Raw genomic sequence first — 23,318 nt, forward strand, 5'->3', positions numbered from 1 at the left:
TTCTTTGTATAATATGTAAGTGCAATCCTCGGAAAAGAGCACCCACTTAGTTTCGATGGCTTCTGGTGTAAATCTGAATTTCTGCGTATCTTCTTGTGAGTTATGCTTTAGTTTTTTTGTTTTTTTTTTTTTCTTGCATACAGAGCAAAAAGCAATGTTGGCATGCAGGCTATAAAAAGAACATGCAGTAAAGGTTTCCTATAAGATTGGAAGATGTACGTCCTTCATTTAAAATTCTGTCTCTATGCTTATTTTTGCATAAAATGTACATTTATGTTTGAATCTATGTACAAAGGCGCATACCCCTGCATAACCATAGCCACTTTTATAATACATGTATTTACAATTAATGTACACCCGCTACACATTATAATGTGCAAACCTTTTAAGTGTCAGAAAAATAAAAGTTGTTCATTTCAGGTGACTGTATGCAGACAGGCTTTCTTGTTACTGTCAACACGGCTGTTTTTTTTTTTAACAAAATATAAGTTGTATCGATTCATTCTATTAAAATCAAATGTATAAAAAATAAAAACTACAGATTTCTGTCAAACCTGATTTAAAAATTAATCCGTTTTCAGACTTGTGAGATATTATTATTAGTAGTAATAGTAGTATTAATATTAGTATTAAGTAATGCTGACATAAGGTTGCTCTTATTTTGGGTCTCCTTTGAATCTTGACGGGGGTCCCACTGTTAAACGGCACTGCCCATGCGAGTAAATAAATAGCAAAGCAACAATTATCCACGGGGATCTAAAAACTTAATAAAAAGTTTGTCCCCTAGTTGATCTAGTAGTGACCACTCAATGAACGCAGCCAAGACTATTTAAGCACCAGTCTTAATCTTATGCCATTCTACAGCCGTTGGTGAGTCTGGACTATTCGTGGTCAGATATTTTTTATTTTCGCAAGTCGCACACAACATTATACACAATTAAGGAACTTTCAGAACATTCACAAATGTATTAGTTGCGGTCTATTCACAATTTGATTAGTTGGCTCTGTAATGAGGAAGAGCTAAGCAGATAACATGTGGTTAATTTTTAAAGGGGACGTCGAATCTGCTAAAGTGTCCAGTGTGGAGCAGAGTTTGGAGACCAACTACAATTTTTTACTGTTATTATTATTATTATTTTTTAGTCTTGCCCTTGGTGACACCTTTACGAAACAGATTATATTCGGTAAATATGTATACCCAGCACTGACAGACGCATTGTTTTGGCATGGAAGTGAGCTCTCCAAGAGGTGGGGAGCTGAAGGAAAACTAATGACGAAAAGAAGTCTTTTGCATCCTTGCTCCTTAATTAAATGCCTGGAAAAGAACAGACAGACACATCTGGTTTCGATCTAGTTCCCTTTGATGGCATCAAGTGTTCTTTCTCCAGATTCTCAGCTGTCTATGAGAGCTGGAAGCCCTCAGCCTCACGCTGTTCCAATGCATGAATCTTTCTCCCTCTCCCATCAAGATCCCACTCAAGACTCACGCAATCCTTGACTTGCAAAGCCCCAAGATGAGTGGGAATTGTAACGGTGGGTAAGTGTGCCAGCTGCTGCAGTACTGAAACTTCTACCTACGGCAAAGAATGAAAAGGCAACCAGGAATTAAATGTGTTTTAAAGAAATGTATACATACAGACATGCATAAAGCAAACAAACGTTGGCTATCAAAACTGAAAATAACAACTGATGTGAACAAATGAAGAGAATAGTTTAATCAAGATAAAATGTAAATATTGTACACCATTTTGTTTGTATTTTTTTTTTGTAACTATGTTTTGAATAAAAATGTGCCCTGGTGATCCAGTCCGCTTACCTAGAAAAATAATAAAATAAAATAAAAGGGAAACACGGTACGCACTAAACGAATAAACGAGGATGCTTGATTCTGGGTTGTATGCTTTGCTGGAAAGTGTGGACTTACTATGTATTACAGACATTTTGTTTAAAGCAACAGCAAAAATAAATAAATAATGAATGAATTAATTAATTAATTAATATATAAAGAAAGGAACGCAGCTACAAAATAAAAATAAAAATAAAACCAGAGCGGCAATTAGGCAGTGAAAGCTTAGCATGGCTGTGCAACAACTCATTAAGTGATGAAACCAAGTAAAAAGTAAGAACTGCACAGCCAAATTATTAACCTTGCACATTCATTCAGGGAGAATACAGGAAAAATAATGTTTCAAGAATCAGCCCGGAGAAACTAAATAGTGCAGAGCAATACAACTGAAAAACATATGCAACAAAGTGTTCATTGCAAAGGTAAGCCAAGAGACTTCCTGAAAAGGAGAGCAGAGGAGTTTGAGGCACTATATGGCAATGCTAAGGCTTATAACTCCTTTAATTTTATTTCCCCATTTAGGCCTTGTTGCATACGTTTGAGCATGTATCTTCCAGAGCAAAACCTACCTGCTGTAACGACAGTACAGAGGTTAAGTCCATTCCTGGCACAATCGGAAGCTGTATAAAGGATGCGTGTTATTTTTCCATCTTAGCCGATGGCATGGAGTTTGTCGTGGCTGTTTAATCACAGAACTTGTCTGTTTGATTAATTGCACAGCTTGTAGAGTGGATACTGTATTTATACGTAAACATTTTTATTGGCACATTGTAAAGGATTTGGTGAGATCCATTTATAACCCCCTCTCCCTTATAGAATATGACACTTCTGCATGTCTCTTAGCTGTCCTGGTTTTCGCAAAATGTCCATTTTTTCATATATTTGGTCTGTTCCTCGTAAAATTTGTGGTGCTCTAGCAAATCTTTGAAGACTGAAGTCACTAAATAATTACAGACATTTGAGTTTTAGACTTTATATTATTCCAAAAATATATGTCAATGCAAAACCTTTTATTTTATGCACTTTCTAAGTTTATAAGGGCAATGTTTAAAATCTAAACCTGATTTTTGGCCTTTATACCTCTATTATGTTTGGCCTTGGCAAGATTTCTTGTGCTAGAAGGTTAAGATGTATGCAGTTCTGCAGAACTAAGATGAAGTGAAGTGAAAGCAAATGTTTGTTTTGCCTTAGAGACTATATGGTATATGTATTTTAGGGGGGTCTGGAGGGAAGACAGACGTGAATATATATATATATATAGTGGAGAGTTAAAGGGATAGACTTCTAGAAAACTTGTGGATGCGACCTCTTTGTAAAACGTGTTTTCTACTTATGAAGCACACGTAAGTAGAATCTTAGCAGTAAGAAGCCGAGGCAATTGAGTAGGGGTATCTTGTTTCGTTTTAAAGTGGACAGAAAAAAAAATACTACCAAATTTAGCAACGGTCGTATTAGTATGTATTGCTTTTTAAAGGGACATACAAGTAACCATGGGTGCCGGTACATCTTGTAAAGGTTCGATATTCATATTTATTTTGAGGGTATTATTTTGCCATCTCCAAAGGCATTATGTGTCCTGTATTATATATATATATATATATATATATATATATATATATATATATATATACATACATATATATATATATATATATATATATATATATATATATACATATATATGTATATATATATATATATATATATATATATATATATATATATATATATATGTATATATATATATATATATATATATATATATATATATACACACACACACACACACACACACACACACACACACACACACACACACACGTTAAAGACAGTTTAATGTTTTCAAACACTAAGCTGCATCTGGGGGTTAACAGTGTAGAAAACTTGTGTTTACAATGCTGGCTGCAACAACCGTTTCTAGATATTATAGTACGGCTACCGAGTCAAACAGAATCAACAAGTCACTTAGCTATGGTAAAACTGCATTGCTTTCTATTGATTTTTGCTCTGCATGTTAGAAAGGTAAAATCCTTTAAACAAATCTAAATAAGCAGAATGCAGTCCATGTTTGTTTTTATTCCAGAACTGCCTTTTGCTAGTCTCCAGTGCAGAGAAAGCTGCCTTCTGTCTCTGTCACACTCTTCTTAGCCAAAAGTGAAGCAATGGAACTGCGAGAAGCCCAAATAGGGGAGGTTTGCACTGGCTTTGAAAATGGCCCAGCTAAAGTTTAATTCGCAGTTCTTATCATAACATGCAAATGAGATTTCTCAGCGAATATCTAAAACAAACCTGGAGGAGTTAATTCGAAAGAAAAATAATCCTTTAAAATATGACTGCCCTTCAAGTGCTTTGCCAATGCGCCTTAGTCTGTTGTTTCATGAATGATAATTAGCTCTCCATTTACTCAAAAGCCCAGGGGCTGCCTTTGGCCAGGTCTGGTGTTGGCAGACTTGGGGCTTCCTTAATCAGGGCTATGCCGGTGACTGAGCTGGGAAGGGGCTGGGTGGGGGGAGGAGAGGGATCTGTGAAACGTCAGAGACTTCACAAAAGGCTTTGCCACGTAATTGCAGGCTCCTATTAAGTGGAACTACCTCCCTGGGGGTCCTCAATTTTCGTTTCTTCCCTGAGAAGCCTCCCCCAACATGCCACTCGATACCTTTTGAAGTGCCAGAGAGCAGGATTCAGCAGTGTACAGCCGTTTGTGTTCATCCATTCATAGAGCTTTGCTTCTTATGTAAAGATTTCTCAACTATTTCTTTTCCTGGTTACTTTAAGAAAGCAGATTGTGAAACAGTCGATCCTTTTATATCCGCAGGACACAACAAACCCGGATACCTAAACTTACTGATGTGACTTACAGTGAGCTAACCGAAGGTGGGAACGAGGGAGGACAGCTGCTGTCCCGGGGAACTTCTGGCCTGAGGACCTGGGCATGCTTTAAGCCGTTGTTTAGCTTCTTCATATTTGTGGGCACTTTTTGTAGGAACTCATTTGAAAGGAGCCATAAGTTCTGAACTAACAATTTTCACTCGCAGAAAGTTTTAGCAAATACCAAGAAAGACCTTAATTGTTCCAGGAAACTAAAAGAAGTTGGGAGTTTTCCAAACTGCCTTCTTGATACCGAACCTTATCAGCTGACAGAAAGCTGGGACTCAAGGGCTCCTTATTCAAATATACATATATATATACATATACACACTTTTTTACTGCAGCTCTACTCTCGGGTCTTTATTTGGATTAATTTTAAAGACTTACCAACAATGGCCACAAGCTACGGCCACATGCTGGATAGACAACAGATCATCCCCGGCCGTTTAGAGAGTCCAATCCCAGCCACTCTGGACACATTACAGGCCAAGAAAAACTTCTCAGTGAGCCACCTGTTGGATCTGGAGGAGGCCGGGGAGATGGTAGGGGCACCAACAGAAGACAACGCGGGGGACACGGGAAGGAGCATGTTGGAATCCCCGGGGCTGACCAGCGGCAGTGATACCCCCCAGCAGGACAGTAAGTGGAGACCCACACATCATATGGCTTGCACTTCTGGGAAATAAGGGGTTAATTGTGAGCATAACAACACGAGGATTCTTGATACATTAGCGCAGGGAGAAGGAGTCCATGTGTGTTTAATGGAAAGGCATCTCCTAACGCAAACCAAACCCTTAAATCATCGGCAGGGCTTTTCAGTGTTTGGGCAATGGTCATATGCATTATTAGACCCGTTATACTGGCATTCTTATGTTTGTGTGCACGCGTGTGACCCTAGGAGTCTGCGAATGTGCGAGTGTGATTTCAATTCCAACTTTCCTAGGGAGATGTGGCTGCAAAACAGCTGCGTACTTCTCCTTGTTTTTAAGTAAACATTAGTGCTCAAAACAACACAGGGTGATGTGGGTAATATACGTGTGTGTGTGTGTTGTGGAGGGTCTGCAGTTGTGCATCTGTTGACAGCTGTTGCGTTTTTCCACGTGTTTGCTAACATCCAGTCTCAGATACGGCTGCGTAGGAATAGCGTCAGGATTTTTAAGTTCACATTTAGTTTTGCTCTTTCTATATTTAGTGATTTTGTTTAGAAAACGATTTCTAGTTAAACATGGTACATTGATAAATAATTAAATAAAGCTTAGTTATTCGCTTTCACGGTGGCAACATACAGGTAACATCTGAAGAGCTTCTCTTCTGAAAACTAAACAAGGTGCCCTCTCTATGACTCATTGCTATGATTTCTGAACTGCAGTTCTATGATTTTGAATTATTATGAATGGAGAGGTCTGTTGCAACCGTGTGCTGCATGTCTAGTCAAGTACGTCTGTGGAGGTTTGCAGAATTTGGGCTTGCATGGAACCAATTCATTAACTGCAAATGTTGTCTGTGTGCAGAGGTGATGTCCCGCATAACATACACTCGTTTGTAGGACGTGACTTTTACTTATAAGGAACTTGCTTTACAAACGATATTTGTGTTTGTAAAAGTATTTGCTCACGGTGAGTTCACCTTTCATCTGATGTCGTGGTGCACTTTATTTATTTCTATTTTATTTATGTATCCTTTGCTGTCTGGGTTAGCCCACTAGGCAAGTAGCTTGTCTTCGGAGACACCGAAGGTGGTATGTGTACCACTAGTGGAATTTTGTACAGGCAGTGGGAACTTCCTCTACTCTTTTCGACCGGTGCCGTTTGATGTTTTACAGCCACCTGAGCTACCACCAACTCAAGCAGATGGAACCAACTGTTTAAGGTCTCATCCAAAGACCAACACACACAGGAGTGCAGCAGCACCCCCCCCCCCCCCCCAATGCTGCACTACACTGTCAACAACCCGTCCACCTACCGTGGGAATAGAACCCACAGCCTTCTGCTCCAAAGACAAATGTGTCTTATGTATACATTTCATTTTTTTTTGTGGTGGTGGCATTATTTCATTTCGTATGTGTTGCAAGTTCATAGGATGTTTACTGGTATTTCCTATTACCCAGGGTACATGTGTGTGTGTGTAATTGCAGCACTTATGCATGCAGCACAACGGGTATTTATTTAAAAAATTACAAAAAAAAGCAGAAACTGCACAGTAAACCATACAAAATGTAGATTACATGAAAAACATAATGCAGAAGAAAACAATCTAAGCTAAAACAACGTTAACCAAGATGAGAAAAAATGGTGGGTAGACAGAGATCCAGAAATCTACTTGTGAAAAGAAATTTTGTGTATTTTGGATGCAGATCGGGCTCAGGTTTTTATTAAATATATAAATTGTGTGCCATCTGTGGTTTGTGTAGCACATGTCTATGCATCTACATGGATGCAGCTTCACAAAACATGTTTCCCCTACATTTATGCAGTAGTGACTTTTGCTTGTTTACTTTGTTTATTTTAGTAGTTCCAGCACATCCCTGTGAGTCTGTGGATGTACATTTAATCAACGACTTTTTACACGATTCATTAAGTACTTGTTTTTTTATTACTAAAGCATGTGACTGTAAAGTGAAAACCCAGAAAAGCCTCAATTCTAGGCTGTTCGCGCGCGCGCGCACACACACACACACACACACACACACACACACACACACACTGTATCCCTCGCCGCTTGCAGAAGTAAAAGGTGTGTGCTTTTTAAGTTAAATTTAATAAACTGCCTCAAGAAAGCAAGGTTTACAGACCTCTGTCAGCGCACGACTGCACAATTATTTATCAAGCGTTTCCTACATAACAAAACTGGTTTGTGTATATTTGTTTTGTATTAGCATGAACAACTGAAAACTATAGGAAGCAGTTTAAGAGCGGTCGTATGTATGTATGTATTGACTGACTAAATTTGTTTACCCCGGATTATCCGAATGGTCCATACGAAACTCATTTTCAGCAGAGGCCAGGGCAAAACAACTCCATAAATATAAACACAAACCTTTAAAGTACCACTGTCTCTGCCTATGAACGGATCGGTCCAGCTCACATTTAAAAGTACATCAAAGTTGAGCTAGCATGATAATATTATGCAAAGGATATGTCAGGTAAAATGTGTCATAGTTATGTACAGGCAGACAAAACGAGTATAGCATACAGTAAATTGTACAAGCACGTCAGTAAATGTCAGAAAAACTTATTGATATTTGAGTGTTCCAAAGTAGTAGCAATGACATATGTTGCATATGCCTAGGTGGTAAGTAAAGGTAAGTTTCCATTAGTGTCTGGGGCAGTTGGGACAAGGGTAAGCTTAAAGAATGTACATTGTAATTTCTGTAAAGCAGCGTATTGTTTGTTAAAATACTGTTATTAGTTAACTTGGTGCCAAAGTCTCTTACTGGAAGTGGTGTTGTCTAAAATATAGTGCTGCGACATTCCTGGTGTGTGTGTGTGTGTGTGTGTGTGTGTGTGTGTGTGTGTGTGTGTGTGAGAGAGAGTTATCAGTAATTAAAAAAAAAACAGCCTTTGTGCAATCACTTGGGTGTTGGGCTAAAAATGATGGTGACAGACGGTACATACAACATATGTATATCAAGTACAAAGCAGATGAGTTGCTCTGGAGAAAAAATGTAAGTATTGCCATTGAAATTCGATGTGCCCCCACGGATAATTTTAAAAACAAATTTTCCCATACATCTTATCTGTCTCTGATTTTGCCATCTACTTTTGCTTCGAGCCTTATAACATTTTTGATTTTTCTGGTAAGTCACTGCAGATCACATCCGATCAATAATGCCAGACATTGCAGTTTAATCATTATTTTTGTTCTGAAAATGAATGTTGATACAAAACATGTTGCTCCATCAACCTTTTATTTTTGTCTTTGTTCCCGGTTCTCTACTGGACTTGCACATAACACATTTGCCCAAAATACAATTTATTCAGTCATCTTCAGTCGTGCGTTTTTTTTATGCCATTAAAGAGGCTGTGAAAATAGCCTGACATTTATATATTTGTAGGTAACAATTTGGTTTAATAAAAAAAATAATTCATGTGTAAATGTCCATCTTTTGTTGTTGTTGTTACCTAGCGAAAACAATATTGCTGGGCGCAGAAGGCTTTTGGTTGTTAGACGTTAACAATTTGACTTCCATTTTGATCTGTGTGCTGCGACGTGGAGGGGCAAAGTGTACACCCAGACAAAATAAAGAAATTACATAATTGCACGCACACATGCATACTTACATGGCCGTCAGTGAACAGGCACCTCACACAATTCGGTTTTAAGAGATTATTATAATGTGTGTTAGGTAGTATTTCTGGACAGATAGGGTGGTGCTGTCGGATTCCACCCTTTGCAGTGCTAAACGTTCGATTTTACTGGTGATCTGAGGTTTTGGCAGAGGTAACTCTCCTTCTGTAACCTTAGGAAGAATGTAAAAGAAATGCACCCGTTTTTTAATATGTTGCAGGCCTCCTTTTATAAGAATAGCAAGCAATACGTTATTAACTAAACTACGCTACAGTTCAGCATGTGCATTTTTATGGAATGTAATTCATCTGATTTATTTGTGTATATGTCTACATTGCAATGTTTAGGCAGTACCAATCATCTTCTGCCCATTCTCCTTTTCTTTCTTTCTTTCATTTCTTTTTCTTCCTTTTAGTACTACTTTTGATTACTACTTTATTACTGAATTTGACAGTTTGTGTATGTAACTGTCTCCAGTGCTTAGCAATATGGTACAGTCACTGTTTACTTAAATGCATCTCTTCTCTTCCTGATATAAAATAGGCAACATGACTGTCGGTCTCTGTATGTGGTGTTTAGTCTGCGTAAGCCATTTTCTGCATATATAGATAGATAGATAGACAGAGATGATTGACTTTAATACATCTTAAACATAATCGTCTTCCCAAAAAAGTTCTGCTCTGGGAGTTACTGAGTGTATTGCAAATTAACTTATCTCACCTAGGCCATATTTGATTGGTTCGACATACCTAGAATGTAACAAATATTTTAGGTGTGCATTTTTCTAGCACCTGTTTCTGAAAATGAAATTTCGGTAACCCTTGTTAATAAAGACCAGAATCGGTTATAGTGTTACATAAGATCTGTAGTATAATATACTCAGACTGTAGTAGGCTCTTATAAGCGTTTGTCTGCTGATTGATTGATTGATTGATTGACTGAGTTTGTCAAGTGGACTGGAGTCCCTGGACCCAAGCGCAACTATTTAAGCCACGGCACGGGAAGACATAATTTACCTAAAGTAAGCAAAATACAGTACAATTTAAATACATTGCAAAGGCTAAAAAAGTCAAATAAAATTAATCTTTATAAAACTGCATATTAACAAATACAAGCTTTCGTTTTAAAGAAAGAACAAATCTTCAAGAGATGAAAGAATGATATATGTTGCTACCAACAGATGTATTTAGAAAAATAAAATACTGATGAAACAAATTAACGAAGAAGGTTCAGGTAACTTTATTAGCAAATTTTATGTCAAAGGGTAATAGTCACGATGTATTTCTGCTATCAAACTGTCCAAAACTCCAAATGCCTCCCTGCTACGTCTGTTACATATTTAATAGTGCAATTACGTTTATGGTTAACACAAAATGGATAGGATGTATAAATATTTCCTAATTATTGTTCATATACTTATTATAATGTTTATATTTTAAACGTGTTTTTTTCTTACTATAATCTGTTTTATTATTATTGTTCTTTGATTTCAATATTTCATGTTGCTCCTTTTGATTTTGTATATTATTTAATAAACACGTGGATTAATCCCTGCTGGATAGACCTGTACAGTCCAGATTGTGTTGTCATAGAAGACAGTACAAATGTTTATGGTAATCATACACATGGACAATAGCTTACAGCATTCTGCCACATGCAGAAAAATGTGCTGTTTGGAGAGAATATATATATATATATATATATATATATATATATATATATATATATATATATATATGTGTGTGTGTGTGTGTGTGTGTGTGTGTGTGTGTGTGTGTGTGTGTATATATATATATATATATATATATATACACACACACACACATATATATATATATATATACATATATATATACATATATATATATATATATATATATATATATATATATATATATAAAACACAACTGCAGTCAGAAAAGAACTTTAAAACCAATAAAAAAGAACCCCCCCCCCCCCAGGTTGAAAAAGACAAGGTGAATGGGTATTTGAGCGCTTTCGTTCCTATATTCAGTGTCTGGAACTTCATCAGAAAATAAATAAATATGTTACTGCAACCGTGACAGTATAAATAGGGAAACAAGCAGTTGTAATTTGCTTTACCCAATAACAAGTAAAAAAGAATTGAGAAACAATGAGTAATTTGCATCCACCTGTAATCAGACGGTGAAGAAGCTAATAAAAATTCTACAGCCTATAAGAATTTTATGTTGTAAGTGTGTGTGTGTGTGTGTGTGTGTGTGTGTGTGTGTGTGTAAACTGACCCCTCATGAAAGCTGTGATACCTCACAGTATACCCCAACCATATCCAACTTCTTCCCCGGTGTTTAATCCTTTATGCCTACCCACTCATCTTAACCTTATTTATTGACACAGTCATATTTTACAAATAGTACTAGCTATGTTTAAAGCCCATGTGTTGCTGTTATTTGTATTTTCTTATGTACACTACATTTTGTTTACTTTATACTTTATTGATTATTGCAATATGTGCATTAAAATTTACTGTTACTCATGGAGCTTTTCTCCCCGGGCCTGCGCTGAAAAAAAGACTTGTGTCCATTCGGACTTACCCGGTAAACAAATGTTAAATAAATAAATACATACATACAAATATATATATATGTGTGTGTGTGTGTGTGTGTGTGTGTGTGTGTGTTAAGTTGATTTGAAGTCATTAACCCCGTAAAATGTCAGATCCCTTAAGTAAAGAACAGAATGGGTAAGGTAGCCAGAAAGCTGGACAAGCAGCAAGCAAGGACTGTTCTCAAAAGTACATGGAAATCTTTGTGTCTTGAAGATGCCACACAAGTACTGTTGTTTTCAGAAGACGGACTCGAGTATTTCTTTCTTTCTTTCTGTTTACGGTTCGGAAAGCTGGACTATGTGGATCCCATTTAATTCACTACAAGTTACAAATTATTCAGACTCTTCCTTGTTCAAAAAAATCACAACTTGAACAAAATCAGTTTGTTGAACACCTTGCAGGAAGCAGGTATTGCTGGAGTAGTCACAACAGAACTTGGATCCATAGAGAAACTGAGGTATTAGGAATCATGGGAATGTAGGTTTGTGAGGCGTTTTGAAAGCCCATAAGACAATCTACACCTAAAAAGGCCATCAGGTATGCCAGGTATATGTTTTGCGTAATATGCACTGCAGTTGCAATGTGTTATCTTATGCGTGTTCCTTGTTTCCTTTCCGTAATGTTGGGTATATGCAGTACTTTTTTCTTTAAGCCCTTTTCCTAATTTTATCCACCAATGGATAGTGAGTATCTTTACCTAAGGGGGGGGGGGTGCACCTGGAACACCTGTCTTTTAAGGTGACCGGTATATAACCATACCGTCAAATGAGTGATTAAGCAAGGTAAGGTGATTTCTGGTATGCTCTTCTGTTATTATTCATAGTTTATGGATATCAAAGACAAAGTAACTTTAAAAAAGACGCATCATCTCCAACAGAGGCAGAAAACGGACTACAAGAGAACAATTTTGCTCGCTTTGAGACATATCTGTAGGATGTTTGCAGTATAGGCTCTGCACATTTCCAAAGGGAGACTAAAACAGCAGTTAATCATAGAGGCAGGCGCAGTGCAAAGTAGATTCAGCTGAAGGTTCTTAAACAAGAATATCAATCAATCAATCAATCAATCAATCATTCCGGATAATGTGGGGTTCAGAAACAGAGACCGAAACAGTTGCGCTAATCAGAAGACTTTGGTGGATAGAAAATGCATTTAATTTTTCTTATTTTTAAGTCCTATATTCACACTCCCACACACACACATACACACACACACACACACACACACACACACACACACACACACATATATATATATATATATATATATATATATATATATATATATATATATATATATTCTTTATTAAAATTAAATAACCATGTTTATCTGCCAAAATGGTGCAGAAGCTGCTATAAAATTGATATAACAATATAATTACAAAGGTAGTGTGTTGGAGACGAACTAGTATGTTTTAGGGTATTCATGGTTTAAAACTTAACTTATGGAGTTAAGGTGATTTTCCCTCCTAATCAAATCGGTGTTGTGAAAGCTGTGTATTTCTTAACGCCCACACTGTATTAATGATAAGACACCAAGATGTAGATTTCATAAGCACTTTGAATTTATAATTCTAACAACACATTGTGTGGTATTAAACAAAAAGAAAAAAAGAATCCCAGTACTCTATATTTTCAACATCCCACATGATCCCTCTTTTACCTGGAAATATTAACTGCACAGCCTACGGTGCAGCCCCATTCTACAGGACAAGGACTCGTTTGTAGTTTAAAAATGTTAGTCAGGAATACTCATCAACATAAACCATCAGTATACATTTTACAGCTGTGACTACATTCTTTTTTATCAAATAATCAGAAGGCAATATTATTCTAATCATATAAGTTTTCCCTTAAAATTAATGTTGCAACTTTATTCCATGCCCACTGGTGAGTTTATCACAACTCTGTATACTATAGAAACAGTCTGTTTTGACTATTTTAGTTTTCCAGCAGTTACTGCAGTTACTTCAGTTACTTATTTATTCAACTTATTATTTAGACAGACAGGCAGACACACACACACAGGTGTACACACACGCACGTACACACACACACACACACACACACACACACACACACCACTTGCATATATATGCGGGAGAACGTTGCCACATTCGCACAATTAAAAAAAAGGAAAGGTAATGGTGGGTATAAGTAGCTTGATTTGACCTTAGTAATCTTAAACCAGGCTCCCAAAATGAAATACGTTTCGGTTTTCAATTCAATGTAATAAAATGTTTTGCAGGAGTTAAAACAAGACCCCAGAGGTGTAACTGGTACAGTTAAAGTCTGTAGTTGTCTCATATTGCCCATATTGTCGTGGACAAAGTCATCATTAATGACGGGCAAGAGTACCACATCAGGAAAACTCCACTTAGAAAGGTGCTGGGACAAGGGGGGTTTTGTTGATATGAATTAACTGAGGAATATAAACTCTTAAAATTTAATAACGGTCGCTGTCATGCGAGGGTTTCTTACTGTATCGTTTTATTAAATGTATATAACAGATGAGAAAACCATTTAAAGTGGAAATGCACATCTCAGAATGAAACAAACTCCAGTCACTTCATGTTTAGTGACAAATTAATTCCTGGCTACATTGCTTCAGTCATGTTTTTTATGACAAAGACACCAAAAGAAGACATGGAAGCAGGCATGGACATCATTGGAAGTCAGAGAACGTTGAGGAGTATGTTTTATACACAGGGGAGGTGAGTAACGCTTAAGTCAAAGCAACCTGTAAGCCCTGTAACCATTAACAAGGACACATGTCATCCCTATCATGTCAGCATCACCCCCTCAATGCTAGGTGCGATATACAAAGTTTGCTGAACTGTTAAAATGTTACTGTAGTGTACAGACTCACGGTGGCTGGCACACGTGTTGGAGTTCTGTACCTGCTCTCGCATCCTTACAATGACCACAAATAGGTATAAATAAATGTAATTGGGAGCAGGCTTTTTTGTATTGATTATGGTTTTTGGTAACCTACCAGGACACCCTAAATTAAACACACGTTTTCAGGAGTAAGGCGATGACTAAAGTCCCTACCTCTCAACCTTAGAGCAAGAAATCTGGACGAAGTCAAAATAATGGGGCCTCGAAAGCTCAAAAATCGGGGCAGATTTTAAATATCGCTCTTGTAAACTTAGAAAGTTAACCTCAAATGTTGAATCCAAAAACAAACTAGTAAAGCGAACCAGTAGACCACAAAGAGGCTTACGCTTCAAAAGTAATCCAAACGCTGAAGTTAGTAAAAAGCTCCGTGAGGCTTCTAACGTAAAAGTTCCGTTTATTAATAAAACACTTAGAAAGTTACTAGAATAACAGCTTTTGCATTAACATACCATTTTCAGAAGGGTATGAATCCTAAAATTCAAATAACTGTCATTTTGGTTTTGCCAGAAAAAAAAACCTACAAATTTTATGAAAAATGGACCAAAAACGTTAGGCAAAAATCTGGACATTCTGTGAAAATCTGGACAGTTGAGGGGTAAAGTTGATCAGAATTACAGTATTTAAGTAATTATACCAATAGTTATAAACTAGATTTCTGATTAAGTAATTATACCAATAGTATAAACTAGATTTCTGATTAAGTAATTATACCAATAGTTATAAACTAGATTTCTGATCTTTACTTTGTGCTGCGGTAGCGTTGTCGCCTCACAGTAAGACGTTGTCCGGTTCGATTCTCAGCTAGAGCGTCTTCTGCGTGGAGGCATGCATGAATGGGTGTACCTTCGTTGAAGGTTGTGCGTCAGAGCTGGTAACTCGGCAAGTAAAAATCAACTACCAATCATTAGCGGACCTGAGTTCCGCTGTGGCGACCCCTAACCGGGAAAAGCCGAAAGACACAAACAAACAAACAAACTTTGCTGTTTCTGTCTGTATTCGTTTGCTACTCGCAATTGCTGCATTACACAATTCCCACCAGATCTGTAACTGGTACACCAGCAGGCGCCAAATGCAGAAACAGTAATCAAGTACAGATATGCCCACTTACGGCTTTATCTCTGTGCGTATCTGTTTGGCTGGGGTGTGTTTTTATCGTTCTATCCTCTCAGTTAAAGAGCAAATGGATCGAAAGTAACAACTTATTATTTTCTGACATTTATAAATGACTGAACCCAAAATGCTCCTGTACTTCAGTGACACCTAAAACTGATAGTGTACGCAATGAGATGGACAGTTTTCAAAACATGTTATGCGACATGAATCTTTTTGGTAGAACGATGTTAATTAAAATCACTCATTGTCTGATCACCACTTGTAATAATTGGACAGACAGATGGGCAAAGATAGGGGAGAGACAGACAGCTATGTATGTTGAATCCTTCCAACGTATATTTGTTTCCCTGAAGCTCGTCGGTAGAAATGAAGTAATATATATCTGTAATTAAATATACCTATGCCCTTACTATGCAAAAATATATAATGCATGCAATGCATCTGTAGGGATGAACAGCTCTCAACACAATCAGGGACACGTAGAATATTATTGCTATTAACTTGAGGCACTGGCAGAACAAGAGAGTGTGAATTAATATACATTTTCTGAAGTAAAAGAAGTCTGGAATTCTAATTACTGTCATTATTTATCAAGGATAATTCATCACCCTTTCTCCAAAATGTCAGCATTTTCTTGAGGGATGAAGAAGGACAGAGCTAAAATAGGAGTCAAAATGAGGGACGTTCTGGAAAATGAGAGACATTTGAGATGTACCAGATCTGAAAAGAGGGACTACAGACCTCTAAAATAGGGAGGACAGTTGATTAAAATCTACAAATTTTACATTGTGTGTTTAATAATGCGCTTATATATTTTCTTCGTTTTTATGTCGAGTATACACTTGAATATACATATATGTATCATACCCGTAGGACATAAAAATATTGGCTTTAAAAGAAATCCCATATAAAGGACACGGTGGTGAGACTTGTTAACATTTGGGAGCTTTGCCAAGATACAGATTCATTTGTGATCTCACACAGTTTGGATCACAAATGAGCAAAAAAACATGGAAATGCAAGCAGCACGGCAAACCAATAAAACGTACGCGCAGAAAAAATATATATAATATATATATATATATATATATATATATATATGTGTGTGTGTGTGTGTGTGTGTGTGTGTGTGTGTGTGTTAAAATAACTTCCATTACTAGTAAAAAGGCTCAAAATAAAGACAAGGAAACCCTCATAATAGATTTAGCTTTCGTTCTTTATGGTGTAGGAACTTCTTCAGAATACAGAAATACTGATGCTCTCCACTTCAAATATAATAACTGTTAATGTAAACAATTTACCAATGAGTGAGACTTATACGTTCATAGATTAGTACTAGGCTAACTGCCCTTGTTGGCCATTTTAAGCCTAGCCAATTACCCCATGTGGGAATCAAACCCTGAACCTTGTGTTTGTAAAGAAAACACCTTAACCATTATGCCAACCTCCCACCCCAATTATTATGCATGTAACTTAATATTCAAGAAGGAGATGCATTACAATATATGGGTGAAATATTTACATACAAAAGATTCTAAATAATAAATGAGATGAACAGTCATAAATATATACAGAAGATTTTGAATAATACATAAGCTTAACTGTCAGTGTTATTGCAACCATTTTAACACACACTTCATGTTCATAGCCTCATTCAAACCAGGGTAACTTTCATCATTCAAGTGTAACTGCCATTTTAATTCTAACACCTGTAAAAATCCATCTGAATCACCAAAAAAAAAAAAAAATCTTCTACTTGTTCTAATATAGTAAACTTAAAAACTGAGAAATTAGAACATGAAATACTGTGCTTTCCCAAGGCATTAGAAACCTCTTTGGAATTAATTGCAACATAATGTTATTTGATTCTATCACTTAGTTTTCTGGTAGTTTTTCCTATGTAGAAAAACCTACATGATGCACAAATAGCTGCATAGACTAATATTGTGCTATTACAGTCAAATCTTTTTTAAAATAAACAGAGACATTACAATGAGGGAAAATGTATGAATCCCCTGTCAAAATGTATTTACAACTGACACATTTTCCACATGTGAACATTCCTTTAGTATTGTTAACTAGTGGTTGTTTAGATAATAAAAACGGAAGGTCCTGTTTTTGTTTTTAAAGAAAATATGGGAACCTGTTCTACTGAACCTGTTAAGGAACTATCACTAGAAATTATTCTCCAGTTATTACTGATGATATCTCTAATAGCATTCATGTCCCTAATAATATGGAAGGCAAACCTGGAGGACCAAATTTCATTAGAAGAATTATTAGTTGAAGAGATATTAGGAGAATCAAAACCATAAAATAAAATAGGTTTAAACTTACTAAATCTGTTAGATTTAATGTCACTCCTAATTGTGATTGACTACGTTTACTGGATAGTTCCTTTGTAAGAATAATTCTGTTAAAAAAATCACATTCAGCTTCAAAGGTGTCATTATTAATTATCAGTCTAGATAATCTGACAAATTGTCCCTTCACAACATTCTTTTCCATAAACCATGGGTGCTGACTATTAAAGTCTAAATAACTGTTCTTGTAAGTCTCCTTTCTGAAAATGTTGGAGGAAAGGTCACAGGATGAATCGTCGATCGATAAGGTGGTATCTAAAAAAGACACTGCCATACCTTTCCCTGCTATGACAAACTGAAGGAATCCAATGCTCTCAGATAAAAAATCAACAAAAATGTTTGTCCCAGATTTTATTTTAAAAAAAAAAAACAAGGCATTTAACTCTTTCTTTGAGAAACAGGCCCTTCCGTTTTTATTATCAAAACAACCACTAGTTAACAATACTAAAGGAATGTTCACATGTGGAAAATGTGTCAGTTGTAAATACATTTTGATAGGGGATTCATACATTTCCCCTCATTGTAATGTCTGTTTATTTTAAAAAATATTTGACTGTAATAGCACAATATTAGTCAATGCAGCTATTTGTGCAGCATGTAGTTGTTTCTACATAGGAAAAACTACCAGAAAACTAAGTGATAGAATCAAAGAACATTATGCTGCAATTAATTCCAAAGAGGTTTCTAATGCCTTGGGAAAGCACAGTATTTCATGTTCTAATTTCTCAGTTTTTAAGTTTATTATATTAGAACAAGTAGAAGATTTTTTGGGAGTTCAGATGGATTGTTACAGGTGTCAGAATTAAAATGGCAGTTACACTTGAATGCTGAAAGTTACCCTGGTTTAAATGAGGCTATGAACATGAAGTGTGTGTTAAAATGGTTGCAATAACACTTACAGTTAAGCTCATTTATTATTCAAACTCTTCTGTATATATGACTGTTCATCTCACTTATTATTTAGAATCTTTTGTATGTAAATATTTTACCCATATATTGTAATGCATCTCCTTCTTGAATATTAAGTTACATGCATAATAAGTCTCACTCATTGGTGAATTATTAATTGTTTACATGAACAGTTGTTATATTTGAAGTGGAGAGCATCAGTATTCTTGTATTCTGAATAAGTTCCTACACCATAAAGGATGAAAGCTAAATCCATTATGAGGGTTTCATTGTCTTTATTTTGACCCTTTTTACTAGTAATGGAAGTTATTTTAACTTATTTATTAATTTTCTTCTAAGTCCGTGGTTCAGTTTACATACATGTATATGTATTTGCTTTTTGGGGGCAAGGCTAACCCCTCCACTCTTGATGTGTGTGAGTTTATGGGGGTACTGTACCCCCATGCCCACTTCTTATATATACACTAATTCTGATTCCAAAGTCCCACTGCCACGGGAAAGGGGATTTCCCAGCGCAGCAGCAATCCCACCATCTGGGAAAAGTCCAGCATTCCAGAATTAGTGATGGCAGTGAATGCCTAGCATTAGTGTTTCACAAACAGACCCAGTCCCTTTATTAAAGTATCATAGCAAAGGTAAAACTGCACCCTCATATGATATTTATGTTACAGCTACAGCTATTACTATGCATCAGTCTGCAGACATCGGGACTGGGAGCAAAGATCCATGGAAAGTAGGAACACCCAGCTAAAAATCTGGGCATCTAATTAGCGTTGAGTTTGAATACTAGATAGCACAACCCTCTTCTCCTTTTCCAGTAGGAAAGTCGGGTACAATTCAGCAACACAGGTTTAAAAAAGAGAGAGAGTGGTAAAATAATGCAAAAGTAAAGCACGCTATCAAAGAGGCAGTGTAAAATATGCAGATTTTAATGAATTGTATCACAAAATTCTACCATCCAAGGTCATTTAGTTTTACTTCAGAAAACAGGAGTTGGAAGATGTGTGCTCTGTTTCTTTAAATTATTGTTGTCACTTGTATGTTGGTCACCTAGTGTGTTTTTTTGTGTGCTAGACAGCTTCAAAAATTACAAGTGATGAGAGGAATTCAGACAATTGTGTGAAGGGGCAAATCAAGGCAAAAAATAGGGACATATCTCCAAAAATAAGTTTCTCTTTATGGTGGGCTACTTCCCAAACTGCACCCCAAGTTCTTACTCTAGTAGCTACCTAAGAAGGGAAAGAGAGAAACAAATCTAGTTCCAAATGTTACCCCTACTGTACACGATACCGTTTTATAGCATACATTTTCCAAATCTAGTTCCAAATGTTACCCCTACTGTACATGATACCGTTTTATAGCTATCATTTTCCAAATCTAGTTCTAAATTTTACCCCTACTGTACACGATACCGTTTTATACCGTACATTTTCCAAATCTAGTTCCAAATGTTACCCCTACTGTACACAATACCGTTTTATAGCATATATTTTCCAAATCTAGTTCCAGATGTTACCCCTATTGTACACAATACAGTTTTATAGCGTACATTTTCCAAAACTAGTTCCAAATGTTACCCCTACTGTACATGATACCGTTTTATAGCGTACATTTTCCAAATCTAGTTCCAAATGTTACCCCTACTGTACACGATACCATTTTATAGCATACATTTTCCAAATCTAGTTCCAAATGCCCTACTGTACACGATATCATTTTATAGCGTACATTTTCCAAATCTAGTTATTAATGTTACTCCTAATGTACACGATACCGTTTTATAGTGTACATTTTCCAAAACTAGTTCCAAATGTTACCCCTACTGTACACGATACCATTTTATAGTGTACATTTTCCAAATCTAGTTCCAAATGCCCTACTGTACACAATATCATTTTATAGCATACATTTTCCAAATCTAGTTATTAATGTTACCCCTAATGTACACGATACCGTTTTATAGTGTACATTTTCTTCTCCTTAGTCATTTGATGACCAAGCAGTTGGATTGGTCATATTGTCCTTTCCAACCACCAAGAGAGAGAGCAGGCCTTGGCATATAAACTTCCTGTGAAAGTCTAGTAAACCCCTAGAAGTATATACTATGCAGTGGTACAGACATAAATACAAAACAGCAACAGTACATATTGATTTAAAATTCCACATGTAGATAATACAGCCCTGGCTGGAGGTGAATTTGTATTATGAGCATTGTTCCACAACTATGGTTACCACAGGACAGCCCCTATCTGTTCAGTTGTGTTCTAAAAAAATAATTAATTAATAATTAATTAATTAATTGATTAATTAACAAACAAATGAATGAATTAAAATAAAATAAAATAAAATAAAGTAATAAATAAATACATAAATAAATACTAAAGCTAACATAAAACAAAATAAAATAAGGTAATATATAAATAAAAATAAGACAATGTCTTTGTATTTTAGGTGAGAGAATATTCACATATTTCCATTAATAGTTCCAAAACTCAACTGTTTGTGCCTTCAGTGTCTGTATACTATGAGAAGCAACATAAACAACTCAACTTCCAGAAGACTTGGCTTTTATTTTGGTAAAAATAGTGAAGTATAGTGTTATGTATAGGTTGTGTGCATAAGTTGCCCTACAAAAATTTTACATTTCCATACTAAATGTTCCACTTTGGGCATCTGAAAAGGTGGCAACCATGTTGCACAAGCATTCCTTTGGTGTGAAACACACAGCATTAACATCAGTTGAGTATATATGTGCATCATCATTTCGCTGTGCCTTGGAAAGATAATCCCATACTTTTTACCTTAAACCTTCATCATGTGTGTATTGTCTGTCCCAGTAAGGCATACCTCTCAAGTGTCCTGATTTTCAAAGAATGTCCAAATTTTTCCCTCATATTTTTGTTCTGTTATTCATAAAAATTATAATTTTCTGAAAAATCATTAAGGATTAAAGTAATTAAGTAATGACAGACATTTGAGTTTTCGACTTCATATCCTTCGGAAAAAGCACGCTATTGCAAAACCTGTAATTCTAGCAACTTTCTAAGTGTATAAGAGAAAGCTTTAAAATGTGTCTCTATTTTGGGCTCTTGTCCCCCCTTTAATTCGGCTTTGTCTAGATTTCTTGCTCAAAGAGGTTAAGAGGTATGCAGCAAAGGGAACCAAGAACAGATAAAACTTGGAAAAGGCTACTGAGAAACATTGCACAATCATAATGGTGGTAGTGTAACAAGCTGGGAGATTCTCGCAGAACAAATTATGTGTAGGGGAATATCACTGATTGCTTAAAGTTAGTTAGTAGGTTGTTAAAGGTACTCCCAACACACACAAAAGTGCTAATCAGAAAGCCTGAAATTCAGGAGGACTTTGTGAGTAAATGTCTTATTACTGGTATTTGGCAAGGACAGCACCCACAACATGCCTACAGACATACACTCATGCATGTACACACACATGCACATACACATAGGTTTGTAAGCACACCTGCATAATGAAAATCATTACAATCATGGTTTGAAACTAAGTGCCAAAACTGCAATATTGTATCCTTTGGGAATTCATCCACCCAGGGAACTACCACATTGATAGTACACCCCTAGACGTTGACCCATTTATTCAGGATTTGAGAACTTGTGTGGATAGTGACTAACTTTTGACCAACATGTGTTTATTGTTGCAAGAAAGTCCTTCTATATTGCACAGCTTATAAACAAAGGGATTGTGTCTAGCTCTAGATATGTCATTGTCCCCCTTTACTCAGCCCTCATTAGGTCAGTCATTGAATATAATACCCCCTTTGCCATGCATATGTCCAGACACATGCAACAACTGAAATGTCCACAGAGATACGTTACTAAAAAGATATAAGGCCTAAGTAGCATGAACTAGATGGATCTACTCCAAGCCCCATCACTATACTCTTTATAGTTCAGACTGCCAAGAGGTGACCTGTTTCTGGCATACAAGTTGTCCATTGTTGTTATTGATGGATTTACTGCACATCAGCAAGTCAAATGGTATCAGAAATACTCAAGTCTAGGGATCTAAATCTCTTCTGTAACATCAACAGAACAGTTTGGAGGGTTAGGTATGTTTTGCAGAGGATACCGTTGTTAAGGAACAGACTTCTCATCCACATAAAACAGAGTTCATCCCTGTCTGTTTTCAAGTGCAACTTAGATCTATAGATGTAAAACAGAACATTTACCCCAGCACTGCCCCCCACACTACTAATGGACAGCTGCAGCTCCTAAATGCTTTAGCCCATGCACGGGTCTCCTCAAATCATCTGGTATTTGGCAAGGACAGCTAGTTACTCTCATTAGGGGTAATATATAACTGTCAATCATGGGATGACTAAGGGCAATCTATAACCAAATGGGAGAGATTATTTTGAGCACAAAAAAGGGAAATTTGCTAGTCTTAAAATGGCCCTCAAGGACAGC

General features: G+C 36.3%; 1 protein-coding gene across 2 annotated transcripts in view; it reads left to right on the forward strand.

Moving 5' to 3' along the window:
* The first annotated feature begins 4,382 nt into the window (after positions 1 to 4,382).
* PRRX1 (paired related homeobox 1) overlaps positions 4,383 to 23,318 on the forward strand; it is a 517,861-nt gene continuing 498,925 nt past the window's right edge. The window contains exon 1 of one of the 2 annotated variants that reach the window (XM_044085274.1): positions 4,383 to 5,353. In XM_044085274.1, coding sequence (XP_043941209.1) covers positions 5,107 to 5,353 — 247 coding nt within the window. In that variant the 5' untranslated portion in view covers positions 4,383 to 5,106. The remainder of the gene's footprint in view (positions 5,354 to 23,318) is intronic. The other variant, XM_044085273.1, reaches the window with a different exon arrangement.

This window comes from Protopterus annectens, chromosome 10.part0, assembly GCF_019279795.1.
Source record: "Protopterus annectens isolate FY-2018-M chromosome 10.part0, PAN1.0, whole genome shotgun sequence".
NCBI classification, from domain to species: domain Eukaryota; kingdom Metazoa; phylum Chordata; order Ceratodontiformes; family Protopteridae; genus Protopterus; species Protopterus annectens.